General features: G+C 33.9%; 2 protein-coding genes across 2 annotated transcripts; one reads left to right on the top strand and one right to left on the bottom strand.

The window, feature by feature from the left end:
• Positions 1-214: 214 nt before the first annotated feature.
• LOC132544571 (transcription factor E4F1-like) lies at positions 215-14,305 on the bottom strand. Its single transcript, XM_060208189.1, has 14 exons — positions 14,251-14,305; positions 11,834-12,100; positions 11,324-11,429; positions 10,839-11,094; positions 10,245-10,371; positions 9,811-9,889; positions 8,402-8,693; positions 6,114-6,272; positions 5,694-5,770; positions 4,254-4,444; positions 3,253-3,470; positions 2,215-2,413; positions 1,691-1,830; positions 215-1,381 (listed from the first exon to the last, which is right to left on the bottom strand). The coding sequence occupies exons 1-14, from the start codon at positions 14,303-14,305 to the stop codon at positions 884-886; spliced, it is 2,664 nt and encodes an 887-aa protein (XP_060064172.1). The 3' UTR covers positions 215-883.
• Positions 14,306-14,582: 277 nt separating this feature from the next.
• On the top strand, positions 14,583-18,931 carry LOC132544550 (centrosomal protein 20-like). The gene is made up of 5 exons (XM_060208161.1): positions 14,583-14,623; positions 15,146-15,343; positions 15,777-15,861; positions 17,273-17,391; positions 17,829-18,931. Exons 1-5 carry the CDS (start codon positions 14,596-14,598, stop codon positions 17,873-17,875), a joined length of 477 nt encoding a protein of 158 aa, XP_060064144.1. The 5' UTR covers positions 14,583-14,595; the 3' UTR covers positions 17,876-18,931.
• The last annotated feature ends 5,611 nt before the right edge of the window (positions 18,932-24,542 follow it).

Raw genomic sequence — 24,542 nt, 5'->3', positions numbered from 1 at the left:
CTAAGTGATAGAATGGGACAGACACAGGTAAAACAATGTAATATATGCCTCCTCTTACTCCATCCCTATAAAATGGTAGGGGCATATAAAACAAGAATCGTAGATGGTGTTGAACATAATGTTTGGTTATCAAATTAACATTTACACACAAATAACAAGTTTAAGTTTTTTCAATCTCTTTTTATGCAGATATATTGACATATATAGTGTTCATAAACAGCCAAATGAGTATCACTTGATCGATTACTTCAAGGTGACAACAGCATAGTCATTCTTTAAAAGTCTGTTAAAAGATAAAGGCACACAATAAAAAAAATGTATGTAACATGACAACACCTAATGACTATCTAGAAATATTCCTTAAAACCAAGTTATAATTTCTCCTAAAGTGGGACCTAAAATTATTGGCTAAGTACCAAGACAACCATACTTTCATGGACTGGATTAATAATCTCATCTTTAAACAGCTGTAAAGGAATGACATATAATATACATTGGTCATCAAGAAAAGATCATCTTAAATTTGTTTTTCTATTCCGTTTTTATTAAACTTCAAATGGCTGTTTAGTAAAATTACACGCAGAATATTTCATCTGATGTGTCAAGTGAGGCAACAGAGTGAAGATTACTGTATGCTTGCAACGAAAATCACAAACTGAGTGTGTAAAAATTGCTTGTATTCATAGGTTTGTAAATAAATCATTATTAAAGACTTAATTTTGTGTTTATGCAGAAATAACATTAACTTACATGGTAATAATAGAAATTTGCAGACTCATTCATAAATTCTTTTTGCAGAGTACAATTCATTTGACTGCACAAACATTACTTGGTAAACACTTCATTGGCTTGTATATTATAGTATTTTTCAGTAAGCAGTCTATCATTGAATAACATTTTCTGTGATGCCTGTTGCAGCCTCAGATGTTATAATCATTTCTTCTGTAACAATGCTTGATATACTACCATCAACAATACTTTGTATTGCAGTTTCTGTGGTTTCAACCTGTTCCTCTACATTTGCTACCATCATTGCCTGCTCCACAATAGAATCTGATAAGTCCAATGTTGAACCAGGGGCCATAGCAACAGCTTCAATTTCATTTTCAGAAGTCATAGTTATGAGCTGACTGTCTCCATCAGTAAGTGATGACAGTGGCATCATGGCAATTGTCTCCCCTGTTTTTGAATCGAGGATTTTCATTCCCTGGTCACTATCAGTAACAACAATGTAATCGTCTGTGACTTGCATTCCTTCCAGCATGGTAGTGTCCACTTCACCTTCTGTGACAATTTCCACATTGTGTAGATTTTCATCCCTCAGATCTGTCTGTAAAACTACATACTCAGTCTGATTCTCAAACTCTGTCTGACTCTCCACCTGCTAAACAACAAACAAGGTAAATTTCACTTGTATGACAAAAATATATATCAAACCAGAAACCAGAAACTATCAAAATTCAGAAATATTTTCTTTAATAATATTTTTTTGATAAATTCCAACATTTCACTGACAAAAATGTAATCAATATCTGCAAATGAGCAACAAACAACAGTGCCTAAAATATATAGCACCTAAAACATTTATTAAGTGTTGACAGTATCATCAAAACATATCCATCATAACTGCTCTAACAGGATAAAAAAAATCTTCCTGTGTTATGCATTATGTAACAGCCTTGCCACTTACCTGTTGCTCTTCCTCTCCCTCATCCTGAGTGGAGATGTATTGCTGTGTGTCTGCTACTGATGAGAACTCTGCAAGCACTGTGGGGTACGTGGTCTTAGATCCATCCTGATCATCAATGTTTACCTGGCGAGAACATGGCACTGCAACAAACATACAAAATTGTAGACTATTTAGGTCATCATTAGTGAAGAAAATTGTAAAAAGGCATAAATATTGGAAAATATACCACAGATTACTTTATTTCCTAACTTCAATTAACAGAGAACTTAGGATATGAACAAGACTATCAATTTTTAGACAACAAAGTCAGCATGATGAAAACTGTAATATGTTTCTTCAAGTAAAACAAAAAATGGCAACAAATTTGATACATTTAGCATTCATTGTAAAGCCATCACTGAAATGTCCTCAGTACTCTCATGGGACAAAATATTCTGTTCTTTATGTTAAGAAAACTGTGAAATTTGCAGATATTTTGAGCTGAAGAAAAGCTTGATTTGTAACTACAAAGTGTGTATACTAACCTTTAGCCCTGAGATGTCTGTTGAGTGTACCATGCTCTGAGAATGATTTTCCACAGTGTTTACATACATATGGTTTCTCTCCAGTATGCATTCGAACATGACGATTGAGAGAGCCTTTTTCTCTGAAGTGTCGACGACAATATGGACACACATATGGCATTACATTGGTATGTGTTCTCATGTGTACTTTCATTGCATTCTGTGAAATTTTAAAAAACAATAACAAATATCAGCAAGGCTGTCATAACCAGGCAACATCTGCAGAAACAGCCCTTTGCGCTGTGCTTTGTGCAAACTGGACAATATTATTTGCAGAGTAGCAACTTACACCAATATACGGTTTTTATGACACATAAATTATAAGCTTTTCAATGGTATAGCAGTTATATTCAGCAGCAAAGTGTCAATTTTTTTCTTTTAACTTATGTAGACTGTAAGGGATTATCAAAGTTTGTTCTATCATGATATATGATCCATACAATGTTAAATTCAAATTAAAAAGAAATCTAAAACATTCCATCCATTATAATCACAACAACTAGCTCTAAAACATTTTCTCCTATTAGGCATCATGAATATATCTGAATGCTTTTGTATAATGAGTCTTGACATGACAATATATTTTGTAGTGTTGTAATGCATATGTCATCAAAACGGAACCAAGGTCTTTTAAGAATATGATAGAAATATACCACTCTGCCAAGTAGCCACATTCGATGATCTCGTGAGATACAAAATCCAACTAAGACACCATCTGAGGTCAGATAAAGGTCAGGTAAACAGACAAAAAAATCCTATGCCTTCTTTTATTCTGACACCTGTGTTTTCGCTGCTTTTTTCTAATAAATTAATCTTGAGAAACAATAACAACAAGAACTATTCCAAGGTCATACATTATGGTTGTCAGTGTATGAAAATTATTGTCCATGCTAATTATCTGATATGGCACACTAAAAGCTAAGAGAATGGGAAGGATCAATCATGATGCTTCTATGTACTTTGTAATACATGTGAAAATATTACTGAATTATTACTTACACCTGTTTTAAAGGACTTGTCACACAGGGCACAGGGAAAGGGTCGGTCAGAGCTGTGAATTTTAAGGTGCTCTCGTACATGGGAGATACGTTTGAAGAGTTTGCCACACTCCCCACACTTGTACTGTCTCTCCTCACTGTGGACACTAAGATGTTTACACAATGTGTCTTTGGTCACAAAACACTTGTCACAATGTGGACATTTATGGGGGCGGTCACCTAAAACACAGAAAAAGGGAGTCAAATATTTATAAATTGTCTGGACATGATATGTGTAATACTGGTAAACATTTGCTCACTGAAACACTCCGTGATACAAACTGATAAGCTCTACACAAACAAGGATTCAAAAAACTGTATATTTGTGAGTTTTTGAAACATCTGTTTCTTTTATCAAGCACTGAGTTAATGTTCTTAGATACAGTTATACCAAACTGATGAATCTCATTCCGAAAATTACCTCAGTCTAATATCTTTAAGAATGAATTGCTTTCATTTTCAGCATAATTCACCTTTTTATAGTACTAGAGAGATAGAATATTTCATAATCTGCTAACCACTTAGTTAACCACAAGTGTTTCGAAAAAGATGTTGATTTTAGACCTTTACATTTATGTCAAGTATTTTATCTAGCAGTAGTGTTTCAAAGTGAAAACTCAACAATATATAGTGATCATTATGCGTCTGGCAAATCAACATCAAACATGGATACATGTGACAATGAAAACCTTTTGTCATAAAACATCTTTTCCATGTAAGCATAAGTAACATACCTTACTTGCACATTTCAAAAATCTTGGAAGTGATTTTGCAGAATGTTAACAAAGAAAGTTCAAATTTAAGTTTATTATCACAAGTAACATTTCACATAATTCAAACAGGTTCAGTAATATTAGTTTCCTTTTTCCCCGAACATTTTTGAGGTTCACCATTGGAAAAGGAACTATTGTCTTGCACTAAAAAAAATATTGCATCGTAGCATCATTTGCAGTCATTACTAACCTACATGTGACTTCATGTGTAATTTGAGGTTGGAGTTAGCTCTGAATGCCTTGTTACAGACAGCACACTTGTACACAGACTTAATAATGTCAGTTGTCTCTATTTCAGTGGTCGTTGCATCGCCACCACCACCAACCAGGCTTTCATCTGCTGGCAGTTGTAACATCTGTCGGATTGCTGTTTTTGCATTTCTATATATAAACAGAAAATACATGAATAAATAGATATAATCTGAATTCATTGATTTGCTTTAACGATAAATATTTTGTATTTACATATTTGTCATCAATACAGAATACATTATTTGTTATAACAAGAGGCCCATAGGCTTTAACAGTCACCTGAGCTGAATTTTTGTCTTTAACAAATGACAAGCACAAACTTAGAAAAACAGCCTTATCCAATATCTAGCGTACATATTAAAACCTGCAAAGTATTGCTTGTAGTAAGTGTTGATTTAAAGGAAATTGCAGAAATGTGACCATATTCAACTCTTAAGACTCTGCAGTAAAGTTTCCAAAATACCGAACCTCCTTGACAATGAAAATCCAACCTGATGTGTAATTCCAACAGAAAATTAATACTAATACTAAAACATTTGACCCTTGCAACCTTGAAAATGGGTCAAGTTCATTCACTGGAACAAATTTGTAAGCTCTTCATCCAAGCATGCTACAGTCCCAATATCAGAAATTTGGGCCTTTCAGTTAGTGAGAAGGAGTCAAAAATGTAAATTGCTTCTGGCGGGAGATGTACAGCGCATGATGCATGATGACGGACAAACGGCAGTCGCCACAAGTCACTTGAGACTTTGTCTTAGGTGACTTAAAAACAGTATTTAAACAGGAAGATGGGGGAGATGATTATGGAGAGCTAAAGATATGAAACATTTTCCATCCATCAACAATAGTATCAGAGAAACTGATGAATACTCTACAAAAACGACTTTATTGGACAAAAATTTTAACCAAGGGCAATAATTCTGTAATCAAATGGTTGCAGGCCATAAATTTGGTACACTACATATTATCTTAGTATGACCAATGTATACACCAAGTTTCAAGATTCTAGTTATAGTGCAAACAAAGCTATGTTCATGGCACAAAATTTTAACAAAGAAAATGACTGTAATTTAGGGGTCAAGGGCCCTGCATTTGGTAGACAGCACATTGCCTTAGTATAACCAATGTATACATAAACTTTCATGATCCTTGTTTAACTGAAACAGAAAAATTATGTTCTGGACACGAAAGGAGAGTCAGACAAGGCTATGACTGCATAATCCACAGAAAATTGTCAGGCACATACATAATAAACCAATGCCTCCAAACTACCCATTTTTGTTTCAGACACCTTAAAACCAATTTGGTTTCAAAATGATTTCAATTTCTTAAAAGTTCCTATAATTTTGTTTACTTTACAAAAGTCCCTTCGTCTTACCGTGACTGTTTTTCCTTGTCCAATCTGCTTTCTGGCCAACTGCTAATAGGAAATACAGACTCTGGTGGTTTGGTGCGCTGGCAAATATAACATGAAAGCATTTTTGACACAAACTTGGAATTAGAGGAAATAGCAATATTCATGAAATCCTGAAAATTTAATCACATCATGAATAAACTGAACTTCCACAAATAGACATATTCAGCATTGAAATATATATACCATGATTGTAACTTGATACCTGGTACCTGAACACTATGCAAAGTGAATTGTTACAAATAAATACAAGCTAAATTGCAAATGCATTTTCCCCTACGATTACCCATGAAACAAGTAATATTTCCTACAAGGGACACAAAAATGAGGCACAACGTATAAAGTGATTCATTGGAGCAGTCCACGTTAATGTGAGCAACTTACCTTGACCTGACTTTTGTGCATACTCCACATGTGATTTGTTAGATCTGTTCGTTTCTCTGTGACATAGTGACACAATGCACAGCGGAGAGACATGTCTGCCAGATGGGTCCTCAGATGTATCCTCAGACCATTAACACTTGTCAAATCTACATTGCACACCTGTTAAACATAGAGATGTCAATATTTCCTTTAAACTACAAACAAAAACCATGAATGGATATCCATGATATCTTGTTATCTGAGGAAGTCAAATCAGCTTTAAATGCCACTGTTATTAGTAATTTTATAGGATTTTTAAGGTAAGTTAAGAACACCAATTCCACAATTTTGATGTGTCCCAATACATGTACTAAGAGACTTGACAGAATCCAGGACTCTGAGTCACTAAAATCACTACATTATACATATGTGTATAACAATTTTATCTAGACTACTTGATTGTGTTTTATACAGAGCATTTTTCATTGTGACTGACCACAATATAATGGCTAACTGCCTATAAAGGCCAGGCTGCTTCCTCTATGAAAGTATGTTTTATGAATAATGTTTTTTATCATATTGTCAATAAGAACTTATATCTACCAGTCAAATATCTATGTCTGGACCTTTGGGTCATTGGGAAGAAGCCATATGAAGGTTTTAACAAATCTGACCTCTAACACCTTTTCTGCAAATAATTTAGGGCTTCGAACTAGGAACCTACATCAAAAAAAATATCATTATACAGTGTTCTAAACTTTCTGGTTATTTTATAAAAAGAAGTAAATTAAAAGGTTTCAACAAATTTGACCTGCGTGATCTTGTAGACATGGGTCAAGGGGGTTTTGCAAATTTTGCAATTTTTTTTGTATGCATTCCTGGAATCTACCAGCCAAATATCAAGAATCCAGGCTTTTTGGTTGTTAAGAAGAAGTCATTTGAAGGTTTTAACAACTTTAACCCCTCTGACTATGGATTTTGGTCAAGATCTTTATTTCTTCATGCTCTTTGTTAGGATTCATTTAAGAAATCTACCATCTTATATTCAGATTCTAGCCTTTTGTATTATCAGAAAAAGTCACCTTTAAAAAGAGTAAGAGCATTGTATGTTTTACAATGCTCTAATTCTTCATTAAATATAGAGAAGCTACCTGTTGGCATTATATCATGACGTAGTTCCTTCCCATGCATCTAAATATTCATAATGAATTATCCACTTAGCAAGAGTTAAGGTAACATATGTATTGTACATGTACTTTAGGTCTCAGTAAACAATATCAAGGTGATTGTTTTGTTTATTAGATTACTCCATTATAAGGGCTTTTATTAAAATTAAAAATATAAGTCTTCACTGATATTGATCTAGTCAGGTTTAACTAAATAATGTGGGGCCTTCATATTCATCAGAACAAGATCTTTGTAGGTACTATACTGGAGGATACTAAATGGAAAGTCTCAAATCTGTGTCTACACATCAAGAAGTGAAATTTCCTGTAAGGTGTTCATGACAAGAAGCAGTTCCTAGCTAAAATTTATTGAAATTTATAACTTCAGAAAAAGGCTCATTAACTGCTTCCTGTTACTTTATGTGACAGCTTTCTGACAGCAGTCATTGTAGTAGTCTTGTAATACAAGACTCATCAGAGATTGGTTATGAATAGGACAAAATTTATGTATGAAAAATAACAAAGGGTAATAATAATAATAATAATATACAACATTTATATAGCGCACTATCTATTTCGAAAAAAATACTCTAATGCGCTTCACAATTACATAATAATCTGACTACAAAATTTATAGAACATGTATAACACAGTAATCAGCATAAGTAATAACTCCTAAATTGTACAAAAGAGAGTTACAGTGCACTGCCCTTCTTCTTGTGAACATCTATCCACCTATTAATTTTCAAGTTGATATCTTGTATAGTTTTGATGTAATGCTCCACAAAAGGGACAAAATTTACATATGAAAAATAACAAAGGTAATAACTCCTAAATCATACAAAAGTGAGTTGCGGTTCTTGTTCTCTCTACCTATAAAGTTTCATGCTAATTCCTGACTTAGCTTTAGAATAATACTTCTGACAATTTATGTATGAAAAATTAAAGTCAATAGCTCTGAAATTATGCAAAAGGGAGTGATTGTTCTTGTGCACTGCACTTCTCCTTGCTGAGATCTATCTACCTATGAAATGTGCTTCAGACAAAATCAGGACAGAAGGACAAAAAGATAGATGAACGAACGAACAAAGCCGTGATTACATGTTCTCCCTTTGGGAAGTATAAAAAATAAACAGACTTTACCTTACACTGCGTCAAGGGAACATTTTCTTCTGTCTCTGTAACTGTTGTATCCTTTTCAGGGAGGTCAACTTCTTCAAAACAGGAGACATCCTGTGTATTTGCCATAATTTCACCTGTCCCTACATCCATATTAGCAATATCAGCTGGCAATATCTCTCCCTCCTCTAGTTCACATGCCTCTCTCCCATCCACTGTAGTAATGACCTCTTCTGATGAGGTCTGAGAAGCCACAAACGACCATCGCTTCCCATACCGAGGTAGATCCTGGTCAGTTTTACTAGTACAAGGTATCCTGCAAAAGTACATGGAAAATCACCTAGGATTTCACTTGAAAACAACTTGCATTTTTCTGATTTCTGACACCTTCACATATCATTTAAAGAACAATATGAAACAAGAGTATCAGTGAAACACACAATTTTCTCTTGAAAATGACTTTATTGAACATGATTTTACCAAAAGGCAATAATTCTGTAATTAAGGGATCTAAGGCCCTTAATTTGATATACAGTGCATTTTTGTAGTATGATCAATGTATACACCAAGTGTCATGATCTTAGTTTTAATTCAAGCAAAGTTATGTTCATGATACAAAATTTTAACAAAGGTTTTAACTCTGTACTGAAGGTTCATGGGCTCTGACTTTGCTACACTGCACTTTGATTTTGTATGACTGATGTATACATCACCTTTCAATATCCTAGTATATTTGCAGGCAAAAGTAATGCTACAGACACAAAACTTCAACAAAGGGCAATAACTGTAACTAAGGGGTTGCTGCCCCTAACATTGGTACACTGCACATTGTCTTCATATGATGTGTACACCAAGTTTCATTATTCTACCTTAAATGCAAGCAAAATTATGCTCTGCACAAGAACATTTTTACAAAGGGCAATAACTCTCTTATTGAGGGAGTCAATGTCCCTGAATATGGTACAATGCACATCTCCTTTGTATGACTTTTGTATACACCAAGTTTCATGATCCTTGCTTAACTCTGGGCAGTTAAGCTCAGGACACAAAAGGACAGATAGATGGATGTACAATGTGGTGACTGTATGCTTCCCTCTGAAAATTTTCCCGTCTTCTTAAAATAACAGAGAATTCTTATTCAGTGTAACAATTTAAAAGAGAGGTGCCAAAAAGGACTGTAATGTTGGGACTGCACATGGAGACTCTACTATTCAAACTCTTCGTGTTTCTATATTCAACTATTTGTATCCATATATCAAAACAAAATCCTTAGTGTACACAACACTTGTAACACATCATTCAAGCACTTCTTAGTTTGCATTTCCAAGATGAACAGTCACAATCAAAATTTAGCCTGGCACAAAAATATGTAACTATTATTAGGGTAGTACCTGTACATGTAATGAAATATTGACATAAAAACCAATAATTACCTTGATTTCATGTGTCGAGTCAGAGCCCCAGATTCAGTAAATGATCTTCCACATGCTGAACAAGAAAATGGTCGCTCTCCTTTGGGAAAATAAACACATTGCTTTAATATCATACGAAGTATTAGAGAATATACAAGAATGTAAAATTGTAATGACTTGTAATGTATACACTAACTATATCATCTCTTTCATATGACCCAATTTCTTGCCAGCTTTTACAACATATCTTCAGGATAATATTGCAACAAATGCCAATGCAATAAAGTTGGTTTTCCCTTTAATATTGGAATTCATTACTCAGTCTGTATGATAATAACGAAGGTCCACACCATTATCGGCTCCATTAACATGTCTTGGCTAAAGGTGTTTCTTATAAACTACCATTGATGATGTTTTAAACCATTCTAAAATTATGCAACTGTTACAACCATTACCTGTATGCCTCCTCATATGGCGCTTCAGGGACCCCTTTGTCTTGAAGGCAAAAACACAACCCTCAACACCACAAGGAAAATCTCTCTTATTACTGTGTGTCAAAAGATGACTTTTCAAAATATTTATCTGAAATATTATGAAAAATAAACATGTTATATCTCTTCAATCAAATAAGGAATGTATTGAAATTGAACTCAATAGCAACATTTGAAATAAGTTTTGATAATCAGCTTCTGTTATCACATATATAACTGTGTAAGCAGGCAACAGTTTAACATGCAATAACATTCTCTTCCAACTCAGAAAAAAACTGCATCGATTGTTTCCTACAGGATACACATCATTAATTCTTTACTTCAATACAGTAAAATACACTATTGGACTTTTCAAAATATTTGCTCAATTTGTTTTCTTATAAACATTGTTGGTCACTTTTTCTAACTTCCTATGCTCACTGACATTTGTATGTGAATACTTTCAAAAAATCCTTCTCAGATACACAAAACCAAGCATTCCAAAATCATATTTCTAAATGTTCATAATAACTTTTCAGAAAAGTAAAAACTGTACACTCAATGAAGGTGTAAGCATACCTCCTTAAATCTATTCTGACAGATGTGACATTCAAATCGCCGTTCAATATTGTCTGCTACCAGTAGACTGGTTTTCACTTGTTTGTAGTCTGGGTCCTCACAGCTTTCTTCCTCAAGCTCTGGTTCATCCCGTTTGACAACACGTCCTATATTGGCTTCCACTTCCTCCCCCTCCCCATCTTCCTCCCCTACATTAGTTGTGTAGTCTCCAGTGGAGTCATGCACATACTCTACATGTCTCCTTAATGTTGCCTCTCTGATTTACAACAAAGCAGAGATCAGTTAAATCAAAAGGACTCATTGTTACTCACTTTATTTAACATTTAGCATTAAAATAGCATTTGTTGGTACAGTCATAGCAACAACTAGCAATAGATAATGTGAGGACTAAGAAGCAAACATGATTTTAAGCTTATTGCTGATCATGAATAAACATCATGGGTTACACTGTATGCTCTTCAATCAAAAACTATTTTTAACTGTACCTGTTAAATTTGATGTCACATTTAGGACAGTAGTAAGCTGGCTTGTCTGTAATGACTAATTCCTGGTTTACTTCTTCCACATCTTCCTTTTTCTTTCTTTTCCGACCTATAAATTGATTAATCATAGGAAATAATTATCTGTATATTTTATGTTTTTTTTTATTTGAAATCAAATGCATTTAAACATCATGTTTTTTCCTAAAGTTCTTACCTCATTATGCATGAATAAACTTAGGCTCAAAAAAAATGACCTAAATCATCATCTGTTCCAACCAGTCATTGATCAAATTCAACAGATCAGAAAATATTAAAAGTAAAAGAGATAAGGTCTTTTTTTAAATATATACTAGTAAATTATTTATAATTGACATGTAGTTCATAATGTTTTTTAATGTTTGTATTATGCTATAGCTTTATCTGCTGGTCACTCACACCTGAAGTGATCAACTAAGACAACATTTGCTTTGTACATGTAATACTACCTGTAAGATTATAATTAAAAATTTATACCTCTTTTCTGTTTTCTTGTACCACTGTTTTCTTTCTCTGCCCCTTCTCTTCCAGCCTGATTGCCATCAGTCTCTGTGGATGTATCTGTCTGTTTTTGAATCAGCTTGGGGACAACCATTCGTCTATCATGACCGGAACGCGAGAATGTAACTTTGAAGTTATCATGTTTGACTTTGTGCTGTAGGTATTCCTCCAGACTTGTGAACATGATACGACATTTTTTACAGAAGTGGATATCTTCATCTCCCTCATTATCTGTTTCAAAACCTGTACAAAGATCAACAAGTAGCATTATTACAGAACTATGTAGTAGGAATACTAACTTCTTTGATTTGGAATTTTCAGAGAAAAAACTCAAGTCTAATGGTATTGTGACTTAACAATATCAACTTTAAATGCTAGGTTTCAATTAATGTGTAATGACATTGTGCTATCCTTGATAATTAGAGATTTTTCTCAACCCCCAACCCCCCTCCCACCCCCATGCTTGAGGCATAACACCAGGCATCTTTCTGTCAAAATGTCTCAGATCTCATGATGAGGCCAGAGGAAACTTTGGTAAGTATACCAAAAAGTAAATGACAATGTTGTTTTATTGTTGTTACTAATGTTGTACCTTGATTGTACAATGTATATCACATACACATAAGAAACATATAACCAACAATGCTTTACATGAATTACCAGACTGGGAATTTTATAGAGAGTACAGTATTTTTTGTATTTTTTCTGATGAGTCCAGAACACCAATTCAAAAATTTTGATAGTCCCAATACTAAGAGATATAGTGATTTTTCAAAACTTGAGTGAGACCTACAAGCAGAGCATGAGCCCATAACTCAAATATCCAAGTCCCAAAAATCACTTCTAAAAAAGCATTAATTTTTCAGTTTGAAGGGGTAAGTCTATTTCACATATATTTTGACCCTTCAGATTTGTGATTTGTTACATATAATTATTTCTGAGAATGCCCTAGGCCTGCTAGGTAAAAGTTACACTGATTATTAACAGGGTATACAGGTTCATGTTCCCTGTCACAATTGCATGCACACTGGACCATATTCTAACAGGGAATATGCAATATGTGACTGATGAATTATACAGCATACCTTTCCAAAGATCATGTAGTGCAACATTTTTCTCATACTGCAGGGCTCTCGATCTGCCAGATTTGGGGCCGAATGCAAAAAAGTATCCCAATTAAGACCCCAAGTTTTCTCAATTCTAAGGAAAACACCATTATTTTTCCCAATTCAAAGGGCCCTGGGCCCCAGTCCCAAAATGGGGTGTGAGAGCCCTGTACTGCAAAGCTTTAGTGACTAAAAATAATATATTCACAACATGATGAGTTTCTGGATGAATGCCTGACAAACGGAGTCAATCTGCTTTTTTAAATTAAAATAACTTTTTTATGGATTTTTCCTCCCTGATTTATAATTAGTGTTCACTTTTCTAAAAAGTATAGAAGCATTGGCATTCATTCACATACCATGACAGATTTGTGATATCTTAACATCACCAGACCTGGATCCAACAAGGCTGATGTATGTATGGTGCTCTGTTTCAGAGAGTTGTCAGGAAATGTAAACATATTGAATTGGAATGCAAGTCTCACTCAGGGAGTGGGTACATTACCAGTAACCCATATCCCCTTTGTCCTATATATGTCAACTGGTACCGAAAAAAGAACAGGTACATTGCACATGACCGCTTGGCCTTGGAAGTGGTCATATGATATAACACATTTCAGGAAATTATTTAACCAAAAACACAAAACAAGCTAAAAGCTTATGTTAACCTTTCTTTGCCCTGGCTGGAAGTACCATGGGAGGAAATGCGTACATGGAAAAAAAACTTATTTGTTTGTGAGGTGACCCAATATACCTAACTTTTCTCCTCGAAATTTAAATGGGGAATCGAAGAAGATAAGAAGGCACATGCACCTGTATATGGAATGTAAACAACTTAAGTAAAATCCAGTCCTCCATTCATGAGTCCACCATGCATCATATATGGGGCATATATAGTGGACTGGGTTTTACTTGATTTGTTTACATCTCCGACACGTGCATGTGGATTAACAACTTGACATGAAGGATATAGTTTGAAACTGTCAATGATATTGTCCGTGGATAAAAACGCTCATTTTCTGTCTTTAGCTTCTCAAAGCGGTACTTGATAAGAAGATGGATTAGCAAGCCTTGTGAAACCCTTGATGCATACATGGTAAGTCATCTGTAGTGCCATATACCATTTTATGTGTTGTTTACGGTTAATTTGCAATGTTCACAATAACGGACCATTAGGTAGTATCTTCAAATTCATGGTGCGATTTACAAACAATCAAAGAAATTGAATAGGTTATTGATAAGGAAAAGTTGCAGATTTTCACTTACGACGGTTTTTCGTCTGCTTACCTTCTATTGTAGACGTATTTACGACAGATGTGGTGTCGTTAGATTTTTCAGACATGGCGGATTGCGACTATCGACAAAAGGCCTACATTTACATCCGGTAAAAGAATGGGGGGCGTCTCAAAGAGTATTTATTACGATCAAAATGAATAAAGAAAATTGAAAGTTACAATCTACTTATATCCTGAGTCTCAAGATTTCTTCATGTATCTCTCTAAGGATGCAAAATGATGCCCTTACACAAAACATCAAGCGATTATTTTATTGAAAACCCATGAACAATAATTACGTCACCATTTCTTGTGCATGTACCAAAAACGTGACGTTTCACGCAAGTGCTCCTTCGATATGACTTCCACACAGGAGTTAAAAGACGGTAAATAGCAAATCTACAAGCCATCAACAGTTCTAGTGTTAATTCAGTTAACGGCATATGCTACAATTCGATTTCTTTGTGTTTTGAACTATGTAAGATGTGATAAGTTTTCCACAAAACTACTTTTTGACGAAATATGTGACCGATGTGCATGTTCCCACCTGTCTGTGTGAGTTACATGTATTGGGGAATTTAAGGCCCTTTCAATTTATACTCGCTTGTATTCTATGTGCCACCAACACTATTAAACGATCATAACCAAGAAGTAATTCATGATCAGTGCATTAATATTTTATTATAGAAAGATCGTAAAACTTTCTAAAGATTATACGTTGTAGATGAGATGAACTTGTGCAGTTTAGCTGTACAGTATACTGAAAATGTATACGTAAGAAATTAACCACGTTCAAGAATACGTGAAAAGATAAGCGCACGAAAGTATAAATAAATCCTTTACCATAAGAAAGCTTTGCATATTTTGGTTGAAAAGCAGTGTTTGTTTAATGTTTATTTTATTTTCAGTGATCAAAGAAACCTTAGAAAGTCATGGAACTCTGGGACAGATTAAGGCTAGGATAAGAGCTGAAGTTTTCAATTCCCTGGATGACCACGGGGAAACAAAACCTCAACTGAGCAGTGAAAACATGATCATAAATGAACTTATTCGAGAATATCTTGAGTTTAACAAATACAAATATTCATCATCGGTATTAACAGCAGGTATGTATGGTTTTTTTTAATGAACATGAACATGTATTAAAAAATTCTGATATTAAAACTATATAATGAAATCTTTTTTTATTCAAGTTCATTTTTCGTACATTTACTCAAATTTGTCTAATATGTAGATGCGTGCAAATTTTTCTTCTTAAAAAGTTAACCAAAAAGTGCTTTCAGATAAAAAAAAAAACAATAGCAGCGGAGATGCAATCTTGATGTCTCACTTTTGTAACTTCTAGCACTTTCGATGTACCTTGGTCTACATCATAGCTTTTTTCACAAGGGATTGCCGCAAGTATCCATATGCAGTATTCCTGAACTTAACTACTGCATAAAATATTATAATTTGGATGTAAAGTAAGTCATGTATTACAAGCTTAACTTACAATTTTTATGTAATTCTAAACCATATCCAACCAAATTCTATTTTCAGAATCAGGTCAGCCCAAAGAACCATTAAACAGAGAGTTTCTAGCCAGAGAGTTAAACATACGTGAAGACCACACATCTAGTTCAATGTAAGTGTATGTTCTAATGAAAAATTTGAGAGGCAATTCAGGACCTTATGAACTCCCTAGTGCCACAAAGGATATTTTTGCCTCAGTTTCTTTACATTACAAAAATGTGAATCCCAAACTGGAGTTTTCTAACAGTTATATTCACAGTCATTACCTTTTCAGCTTACTGTTTGATAATGGTAGGCTTTTCAAATCACTTTTCATTCATAGTTACTTGTGCTTATTTGGCAGTCTATCTCATAAGTGTTTTTGTGTGATCATACCTTCTCCAGTACTATTTAAAGGATTTCTTTGAAACTCTAATCAATGTAATTAGTATGGGTCCTAGTTCTGCACCTGCATTTTGAGTATATTATACAACTGCCAGCAGCTATTTTAGATCTGGCATTTGATTTTTAAATTTGTGATTGCTATATCTCAAGAAAGCATGCATATTGGGATTCTGTTGAAATTTTATCAACATAAACAGAGTATAGGTCTTAGATGTACATGTGGTATTTCGAGCATGATTGGATTTTTATGCACCCTGAAAATGTTCAGGGGAGGATATAATCACCGGTTAGTCTATTTCTTCGTCTGTCGGTCCTTTCATGTCTGAAGCATAAATTTGCCCACAAATAAGCAAGGATCATGAAACCTGGTGTATACATTTGTCATACTAAGACAATGTGCAGTATACCAAATGCAGGGGCTGCAACCCATTAGTTACAGAATTATTGTCCATATTTAAGATATGTGTCATGAGTATGACTTTGCTTGCATTAAAACTAGGATAATTAAATTTGGTGTATATATTGGTCATAAAAAGACAATGTGCAGTATACCAAATGCAGAGGCTATAACCCATTACTTAAAGAATTATTGTCCATTGTTTAAAATATGTGTCCAATAAAATCATTTTCAGGGAGCAGTTATCAGTTTCACTGATACCCTTGTTACATTTGTTACTATTTCTCTAGGACCAGGAAAGGGATATTTCTTGAAACTCCATCAGAAGTATCAGTCTGGGTTCTAGTTATGCATACCATATTTTCAGTACATGTATATTGATCAAATATCAAAGATGGCTATCCACTTTGGATTAATTAGACTGGAAAATTCTTTTTGCTTTTGAAACAGTATATACTGTAATATATAAATAAATCATCCTTATACCTTGTAGACAATTTTGAAGTATGTATGATTTACAATGGCTGATGTTGATTATTACCATGCAGATTGACTACAAAGAAGACAGATTCTATATGTGTTCATGTATAACTGAATTCATATGTCTGTTTCAATCTGCAGTCATAATCTGAAAATCTTATAACATATCCTCATTTGAAATGTAATGGTACATGTGGCCTGAATGCATTATGGAGAGCTTATAAAAGTAATTTCTATAATTGATCCTTATTGTTTTTTCAAGCCCAATGCTGTACAGTATTGTGTCACATTATATAAAAGACAATAGATCTGTATTAGCCAGATCAACTGTGAGGGACAGATCATCGGCACCTCAGATAGGATCAGCTTTCAGAGACCAAGGTATTCAAAGTTACACATATTTTACTATATTTTTATAAAGTGTATATTCAAATATCATACCATAACTAAAAGAAGCACTTTCATGATCCATTGTTTTGACTTTGTATGCCCAAATAGAAAGGAACCAATTGATACTCTTCATATATAAGTCAAATTTAGACCCATGTCGGTTTGGTGAAAAAGACATGAAAAAAAACATGGTTTTATGTGCTGTTATGAAAATCAATCTTTAATTCCTATTGAATGCTTTTGGCTCTTCTCTTTTCATTTTATCTTGTCTTTTCAGTCAACAGTGTGATTAGATCGAGGGAGGACTGGTATATACCTGATTTGTTTGTTTCATCAAATGACCCATTACATCTAGATATAGTTCTAATGAGACAAAGATGTGAAGCAAAAAATGTATCAACACATTTAAACATTTTTTGTTGTTCCAGATGAGGAAACCGAGAAGGGTATTTTGGTGAGAGGTGGCGCACGATGATATTGGTATAGGATTATAGGGATGCTGACTATATCGCCAGAAACATCATGATAGATAAACTGTGCTAATAATGTGTGATGTATGTGTGATATTATTGTATATTTCTCAATAAGATTTATAGTTGAATGCATCCTCAACACCAAGCACATGTAGTAAATTTAATATCACTGCATGGCAAATCTTTAGTTACAAAAACTTTAGAAGGTAAACCCTAGTGGTGATCTGTATTGAATCTGTTAAATGTAAAACAATATCAAATCCGTCCTTTTGATATGGTGTCAGACCTTTACATGATATTTGTTGTACAATTTCATAATCATATTTTATTATGATTATTGCTGTATAGAACATATTGTTTCCACAAGTAGATTTGTAGGCATTCATGCTTTAGAAATTGCCAGAGATTTGTGTAATACTTTATATTTATACAAAAATGAGGAGTGATGAATGATTGTACGAGAGTGTTTGTACAAAATAATTAGCTTTACTAGATTTCTGGTTCCTTTGAAAATGTGAAAAATACACCTATACAATCTATCATAATATTTGTCAAGCCACAAGTGTGAATTATTTTTATCTTTGTCTTCTAAATACTTCACATATCATCTGTGTATTGAAAAGTTGAAAATGTCATCCAGATATACAATTCACTACATTATTAAGAATTGTACATTTCTGTAAGCATCGATATCAATATTTCAAACACAACATGTACATGTTTATGATATCTATATAATGAAGTAATACAAGAATGTATATGTAAATGCAATACATGTTATTGGATCTTATCATAAGGGTAGACACATTAGAATCCTTCCCAGAAAAACAAGCTACACAAGACTCATATTTTGTTTAAATGCTTTATGTTCTACTACACATTATTTTAAGAGTAGTTTAGGAAAACTAGATATAAATTAGGAACTCACATTCCATGCAAAATGTATCATTATGTTGGTGTACATTCTATGTGTATTTACATCAAGACAAGTATGAAAGGTAAAGGTAAACTGTATGTGAGAGGTAGCTTAAAAAATTAAAATTAAAATGTTAAAAGTATTAGATTGTTGCTATTATTTCATTAGATTCAAATTACATTCACTATGCACAGTAAGACAAATGAACAGCACCTTTCAATACGAATTTAGATTTAGATAGAGTGAAACTAAAATAAAAGTTTAACTGCATCACATGACTAATGCTAAGGGCCTTAATCGTAAAACTATGCAAGGTAAGTTACTGAGGAAAATTCAAAGTGGTCAAAAGAAATGGCAAAGCTTGATGGGAAGATACAAAATCTCTATAATTCAGTAACAAATTGGTGTCATACAACAGGTATGTACTGTACCAAATTCAGGGCCCACACCCCCTTAAATACAGAGTTAGTGACCTTTATATAAAAATTCATGTCCGTAGTATCACTTTGCTTTGGTTATACTAAAAGGGTGTACAGTATACAAAATTCAGTGCATGAAACCCTTTAATTACAGAATTATTGCCCTTCATTGAATTTTTGGTGCAACAAAGACGTTTTGGAGAATATTCGTCAGTAGTTCACTGATACTCTTGTTTCATACCTCTTTTACGTTGGCGTATATATACAATATGGCGAATCGCTATCACTTGTCTTAAATATAATGACATAATGACGTCAATGAAATGGACACATTTACATATAAAATCTACACAGACACAAGCAAATCAATACACAAACATTTCTCAAAATCTATTGCTGGATTTTTTAAAATTTTGCACATGTCTGAACACATGGGAGTTTAGGTCCACAGAAAAATCTGAACTACCAAACAAAAGAAGTTCTAAATACAAGTCTATACCTACATCGTTCAAATTGTGAAGAATAAGACACCTTTCAGATATGACATGCATTCTCATAAGGATGTCCAAAGTTGTAAACTGGATCTACGACAAGATGCAGTCTTTAAGATTACCATATTTGTGCTTCAGTTTAGTGTGTATGCACAATCTTAAACTGGAAAAATGAATAATTTAAAAATTTTGGAAAAACTATTTCGACAGAGCAAATATTTCCATCTTCGTATGACGTGAATTTTCTCTATAATATAGCAGAATATAATATATTAATTAATATGACCCCCACCCCACCCTTGTGATTATGGAATTAATATGACCCCCACCCCACCCTTGTGATAAAAACTTTTCCATCAACGTTCAACTATATACCTTCATCTATTTCGATAGAATTAGAAATAAATATTGCCTCTGTTTTGTCTAGATTAAATGTTAATAATCAAGTTTAAAACCAGAAGTATACAGACTCAGCATTCCTATTCAAGATTGTTCGAATTTTAAGATATGAAGAAGAAGACTTTATTAAAGAAGTGTCATCTAGGAAAGGTCTAGCAGCTGATAATGTATATTTAAAACAAGAGGGCAAGAATGGAACCTCAAAAAGTTAAGTTCAAACCTAACTGAGAGTAAGAATTATTTATATCTGTTATCTACGAAATGATTAATTTTCTGACCAGATATAAAGTTTACCGCAAAGTCCTTACAATTTTCACTTCATCAAATATTTATACTCAATTTAATCAAAAGCCTTTGAAATATCACAAATCACTGCTTGAAACCTTGCTGATGCTTACAAAACATAGCTCTCTACGAATTAATTATGTAGGTGCTTGAAAATAACTAGTAAAATGACTAAATATAGGTAAAAAATGTTATATTGAAATGTAAGTTTGAAGTTAAGACGTGTCAATAATAAAACTCTTCATGATGTTATTTCAAAGGTATATATATATATATAGAGAGAGAGAGAGAGGCATGACTTATTTATTCTGTAGCCAGATGGGTTATAGGGAAATGGTGTTCCATCAAATTATAAAATAAAAAATATTGCAGAAACAAAACTATTGGTTTCATTTGAAGTATATCTTAATAAGATTTATGCTGATGTGACAGGACAGTAAACACTAAATATAGGGGAAGCAGGATTACAAACTGACCAGGATGATTTCCTTTCATTAAAGTACGCAGTATACAATTGTATGTGTATCTATTTCTATATACGTGTTATCTATGTACATATTCCTATGTAAAGTCAATATCTATTGATTTAAGGATTGTATTGGTCAGCAATAATTTAGCTAACATCAGCGTAGACACATGGGTTAAGTGGGGGTGACAACGGTCATTTTGGCAGGGTGTTAAATAGACGAGAGATTTTGGGGTTTAGGAGAGAAGGCCGGGGAGCGCTGGAGAATGAAACACCATCTCTCACAATTATGGCAGACTCTGCTTTTACATAATAAAGCTACCTGAAAGAAGAAACAACGCCTTCACTTATACTCAATCGGGCCAAAATTTGATTACAGCTGAAGTGAATCATATCTTGCGACACCCAAACTTAACAACTTTATCCAACCTTCATTGTCTGTGTTTCAACCCTAATCCACAGCCTGTCTTTCTAATTCCATGACCTGAACATCAACCCTGACATAGTATTTAACACTAACAATTTAACACATGCATTGTAAAACACGGCTCCTACCTCTAAAAGGCTGACCATTGATCCCTGATAACCTTAACTTCACTTTCTCCTCCAGACTAAATTTCCACTACCAGACCTACAATCCTACAGCGTGTTAAATTAACGACAGACCAACTGGCCTTCATTCTCGAAATCCTTACCTTCAGGTACATTTGAAACTTGCTAAGTAATAAAAAAAATGTCAACATAATCATAATCTAAACTCAAATTCAATAAAACTAGGGAAATTAACAAAAGAAATATTTAAACGGTGTCTCCTGAACAGCAAAAGAGGGATAAGACCATATTTTCCGGAAGAGCAAGCATCTGCTTCATCGACGATACTCGCCAGGATAATGTCTGGTTGAACATGAGAATGAGGTATACAACCTAACGGGACCAACAGGCAAACTAGCGTGAACGAAACACCAGCTTCATATCGCACATTGAAATAGAGTATTTCTCAATGAGATCAGTATGACGCCCATAAAACTTCACCATGGTTTTAATCATTCTGGATCTTTTGAAACCCTGTCTTATGAGTTTGTCCGTTAGCTTACGACTTCTTGCACGAATATCGTGATAATGAAAAACGGGCCCTTGAATATCGAATCAACTGCGACAAGTAAATACCGTAGGTTGGGGATGCAGTAATATTGCTTTCCATAATGATGTATGGAGGTGTACGGAGTAGAAAATCAAATGTCCTTAGAGAAGAAATGTTTCTAGAAAAGAGGTGTTAAAAATTGGTCAAGCACTTTTTGAGTTCTTTAAAATCCACATACTATCAATTTCACTTCTTGAGTAAACAGTATTTAGAATGGCGGTTAGTAGTTTTGACAAAGGCTTGGTTGAACAGCTAGACAAGTCAGCAATAAAACGTTGTTTGCATAGATTCTTGTGAAGTTTATAGGAGTCCAATATAAACGAGAGAGGTCCGCATCCCATCATTATTAAGCAATCTAAGTTATTGCAATACTGCAGCATGATTAGCCAGTATTTTGTCCTTAGAAATATAACATTATGTATAGGTGTGGTTTCCTTCGTTATCAAGAAAGCCCGGTTTGAGGAAATGTAATAATGTTTGGAGACAAGGATCGAGTTATTTGATGCCTTACCTGCAAGCACAATAACATACCTGTCGTGTAAATCTTGCAGTGTGGATTTAATATCAGGATCAGGGAATGCTGATCTTTGCTTTGTTTTCATTTTACTTATTTTAAGAATAATGAACTGAATAGACTTAACTCAGAAAGTGAACCATTGCAGCATATGTTCTCGTTTCAACCATTCTCTGGCATACTTTTCAACGGCATCCATAAGTATCTTGATATTCATATTCAAATAATGGACAGGGTTTCACGATTTAGTTCAGCCTACGAAGCCTGGTCCCGTCGAAAAAAAAACTATTTAATTAGCATGCATCCTGACTAGTCTGAACACTGAATGAACTTTTTCAATGCCCGACTTTTAATATCCACAGTGCGCTTCGACACAGCCGGACTTTCAACCCATTAGTATTCGACCTTCAGCGATGAAAGCACATACATAAACAACCTCCCCCCTCCTCCCCCCTTACCCTCGCACACAAACAAAACAAAAGACCAACAACCGCAGTCTGATATTTTAGTTGACCTCCCTTCTGACTCTCAATAGCATACATCCAACAATTTCAAGACCCACAACATTTTTGACATCTGTAAACAACCATCTGTTCCAATATACTCATCCACACTCAGTCTCGTACGTAAATGTAAATCGACGAATCCAGTGTGTGTATCTTTGATAGTAGGGAGAGAAACATTTTAGGCAGAAAGACAAATGGAGTACCCAGTAGTTTAAATTCATTGGTCGGCTGTGAGGTGGGTGTTAATTGTTTTAAGATTAGTAGAAAGATCAGTAAGAAAATGATATGGCTTGATCCGATTGAGGTTGGCAGTTGATTATAAGGAAATTGAAAAGGAAAATGTTTTTTGAAATTAAAAAGTTTTGTGGTAACAGAATGTGGTGTGTGCATGTTTTATACACAGTGATAACTGTGTATATTTTGAACTGTAAATAAAATCTAAATAGAAAAAAAACATCATCGTACAATAGTTATATAAGTGGTAAAGTCGTGCTCTATCACACAAATAGATGATAATTATCACACATTTATTACAAAACATTACATACCACGTTGTGATTTTACATGCTTATTGTACATTTTACAAAATTATAGACAATCAGGTGTTAAAATCAATGACATAAACTTGTATTGAATCATTGAAAATTTCCCGTTAAGTAGCTTAGCCGCAGTCGAGTTTCGCGTTTGACCACAGCGATCTGAAAATTGTCCAAAATTCACATTAAAAGTGGATTAAACTAACGCGTTAGCATTAACGCGTTAACCATGCTTTTAACGATTTGTTCATTTTCTTCAGTAGGTCATTTTAACAAGTTTCAAGTACAAACTTCCAAAGCTGTTGGTCTGTTTTATTGCGTTAGGATTCAACGCCTTAAACGTATCGGTTTAACGGTTTTTAGATCGGGTAACGCATTAATTATCCAGTTTCTGGCATGGAATGTATGCATATATGATTCGCCTGTGGATAACTCAGAAAATTATAGAATTTCAATCACGAATATTTACTTAAGGTATGCATACAGGCTATTGTTATTTAAATGATTAAAGGTTTGGTAAAACGGATAACGCTCAGTGTTGGTCTTCCAATATAGTTCCGTTTCAATTTCCTGCAGACAACTACCCGTAAGGAATTATTGATTCGTTTTTCATTAAGTTATCTGTTTATTTTTAATTTCAGTGTGTTTTTGACTAAAACTGTTATTAGATTGTGGAATTTGAGTGAAGGTTTTTTTTTATCTTATTTATCTGTCTTAAATTATTATATATAGTAAAAGTTTAGAAGATTATCAATAAGCATACCATCTATTAAGTGTTTGTCAGTGTATAGACTTTGATGTATAAGTTTCCAACATTTTGAATTTAGATACTGTATGTGTAAAAACCTATCAGTTAATGGTAGTCTTTTTATGTCAACTGTTCTGTGGGAAAACCCATTACATGACCTGGAAGCTTTTTCTGTCTTGGCAGATTATACAAATCACAAACTATAACAGATATCTTGGCTGTTAAGTTCGAGAAGTACGTTTATCTGT

This window comes from Ylistrum balloti, unplaced genomic scaffold, assembly GCF_031769215.1.
Source record: "Ylistrum balloti isolate Yb309-2 unplaced genomic scaffold, AGI_CSIRO_Ybal_v1 Utg369802, whole genome shotgun sequence".
Classification (NCBI taxonomy): domain Eukaryota; kingdom Metazoa; phylum Mollusca; class Bivalvia; order Pectinida; family Pectinidae; genus Ylistrum; species Ylistrum balloti.
This window is presented reverse-complemented; position numbering and strand designations above follow the sequence as displayed.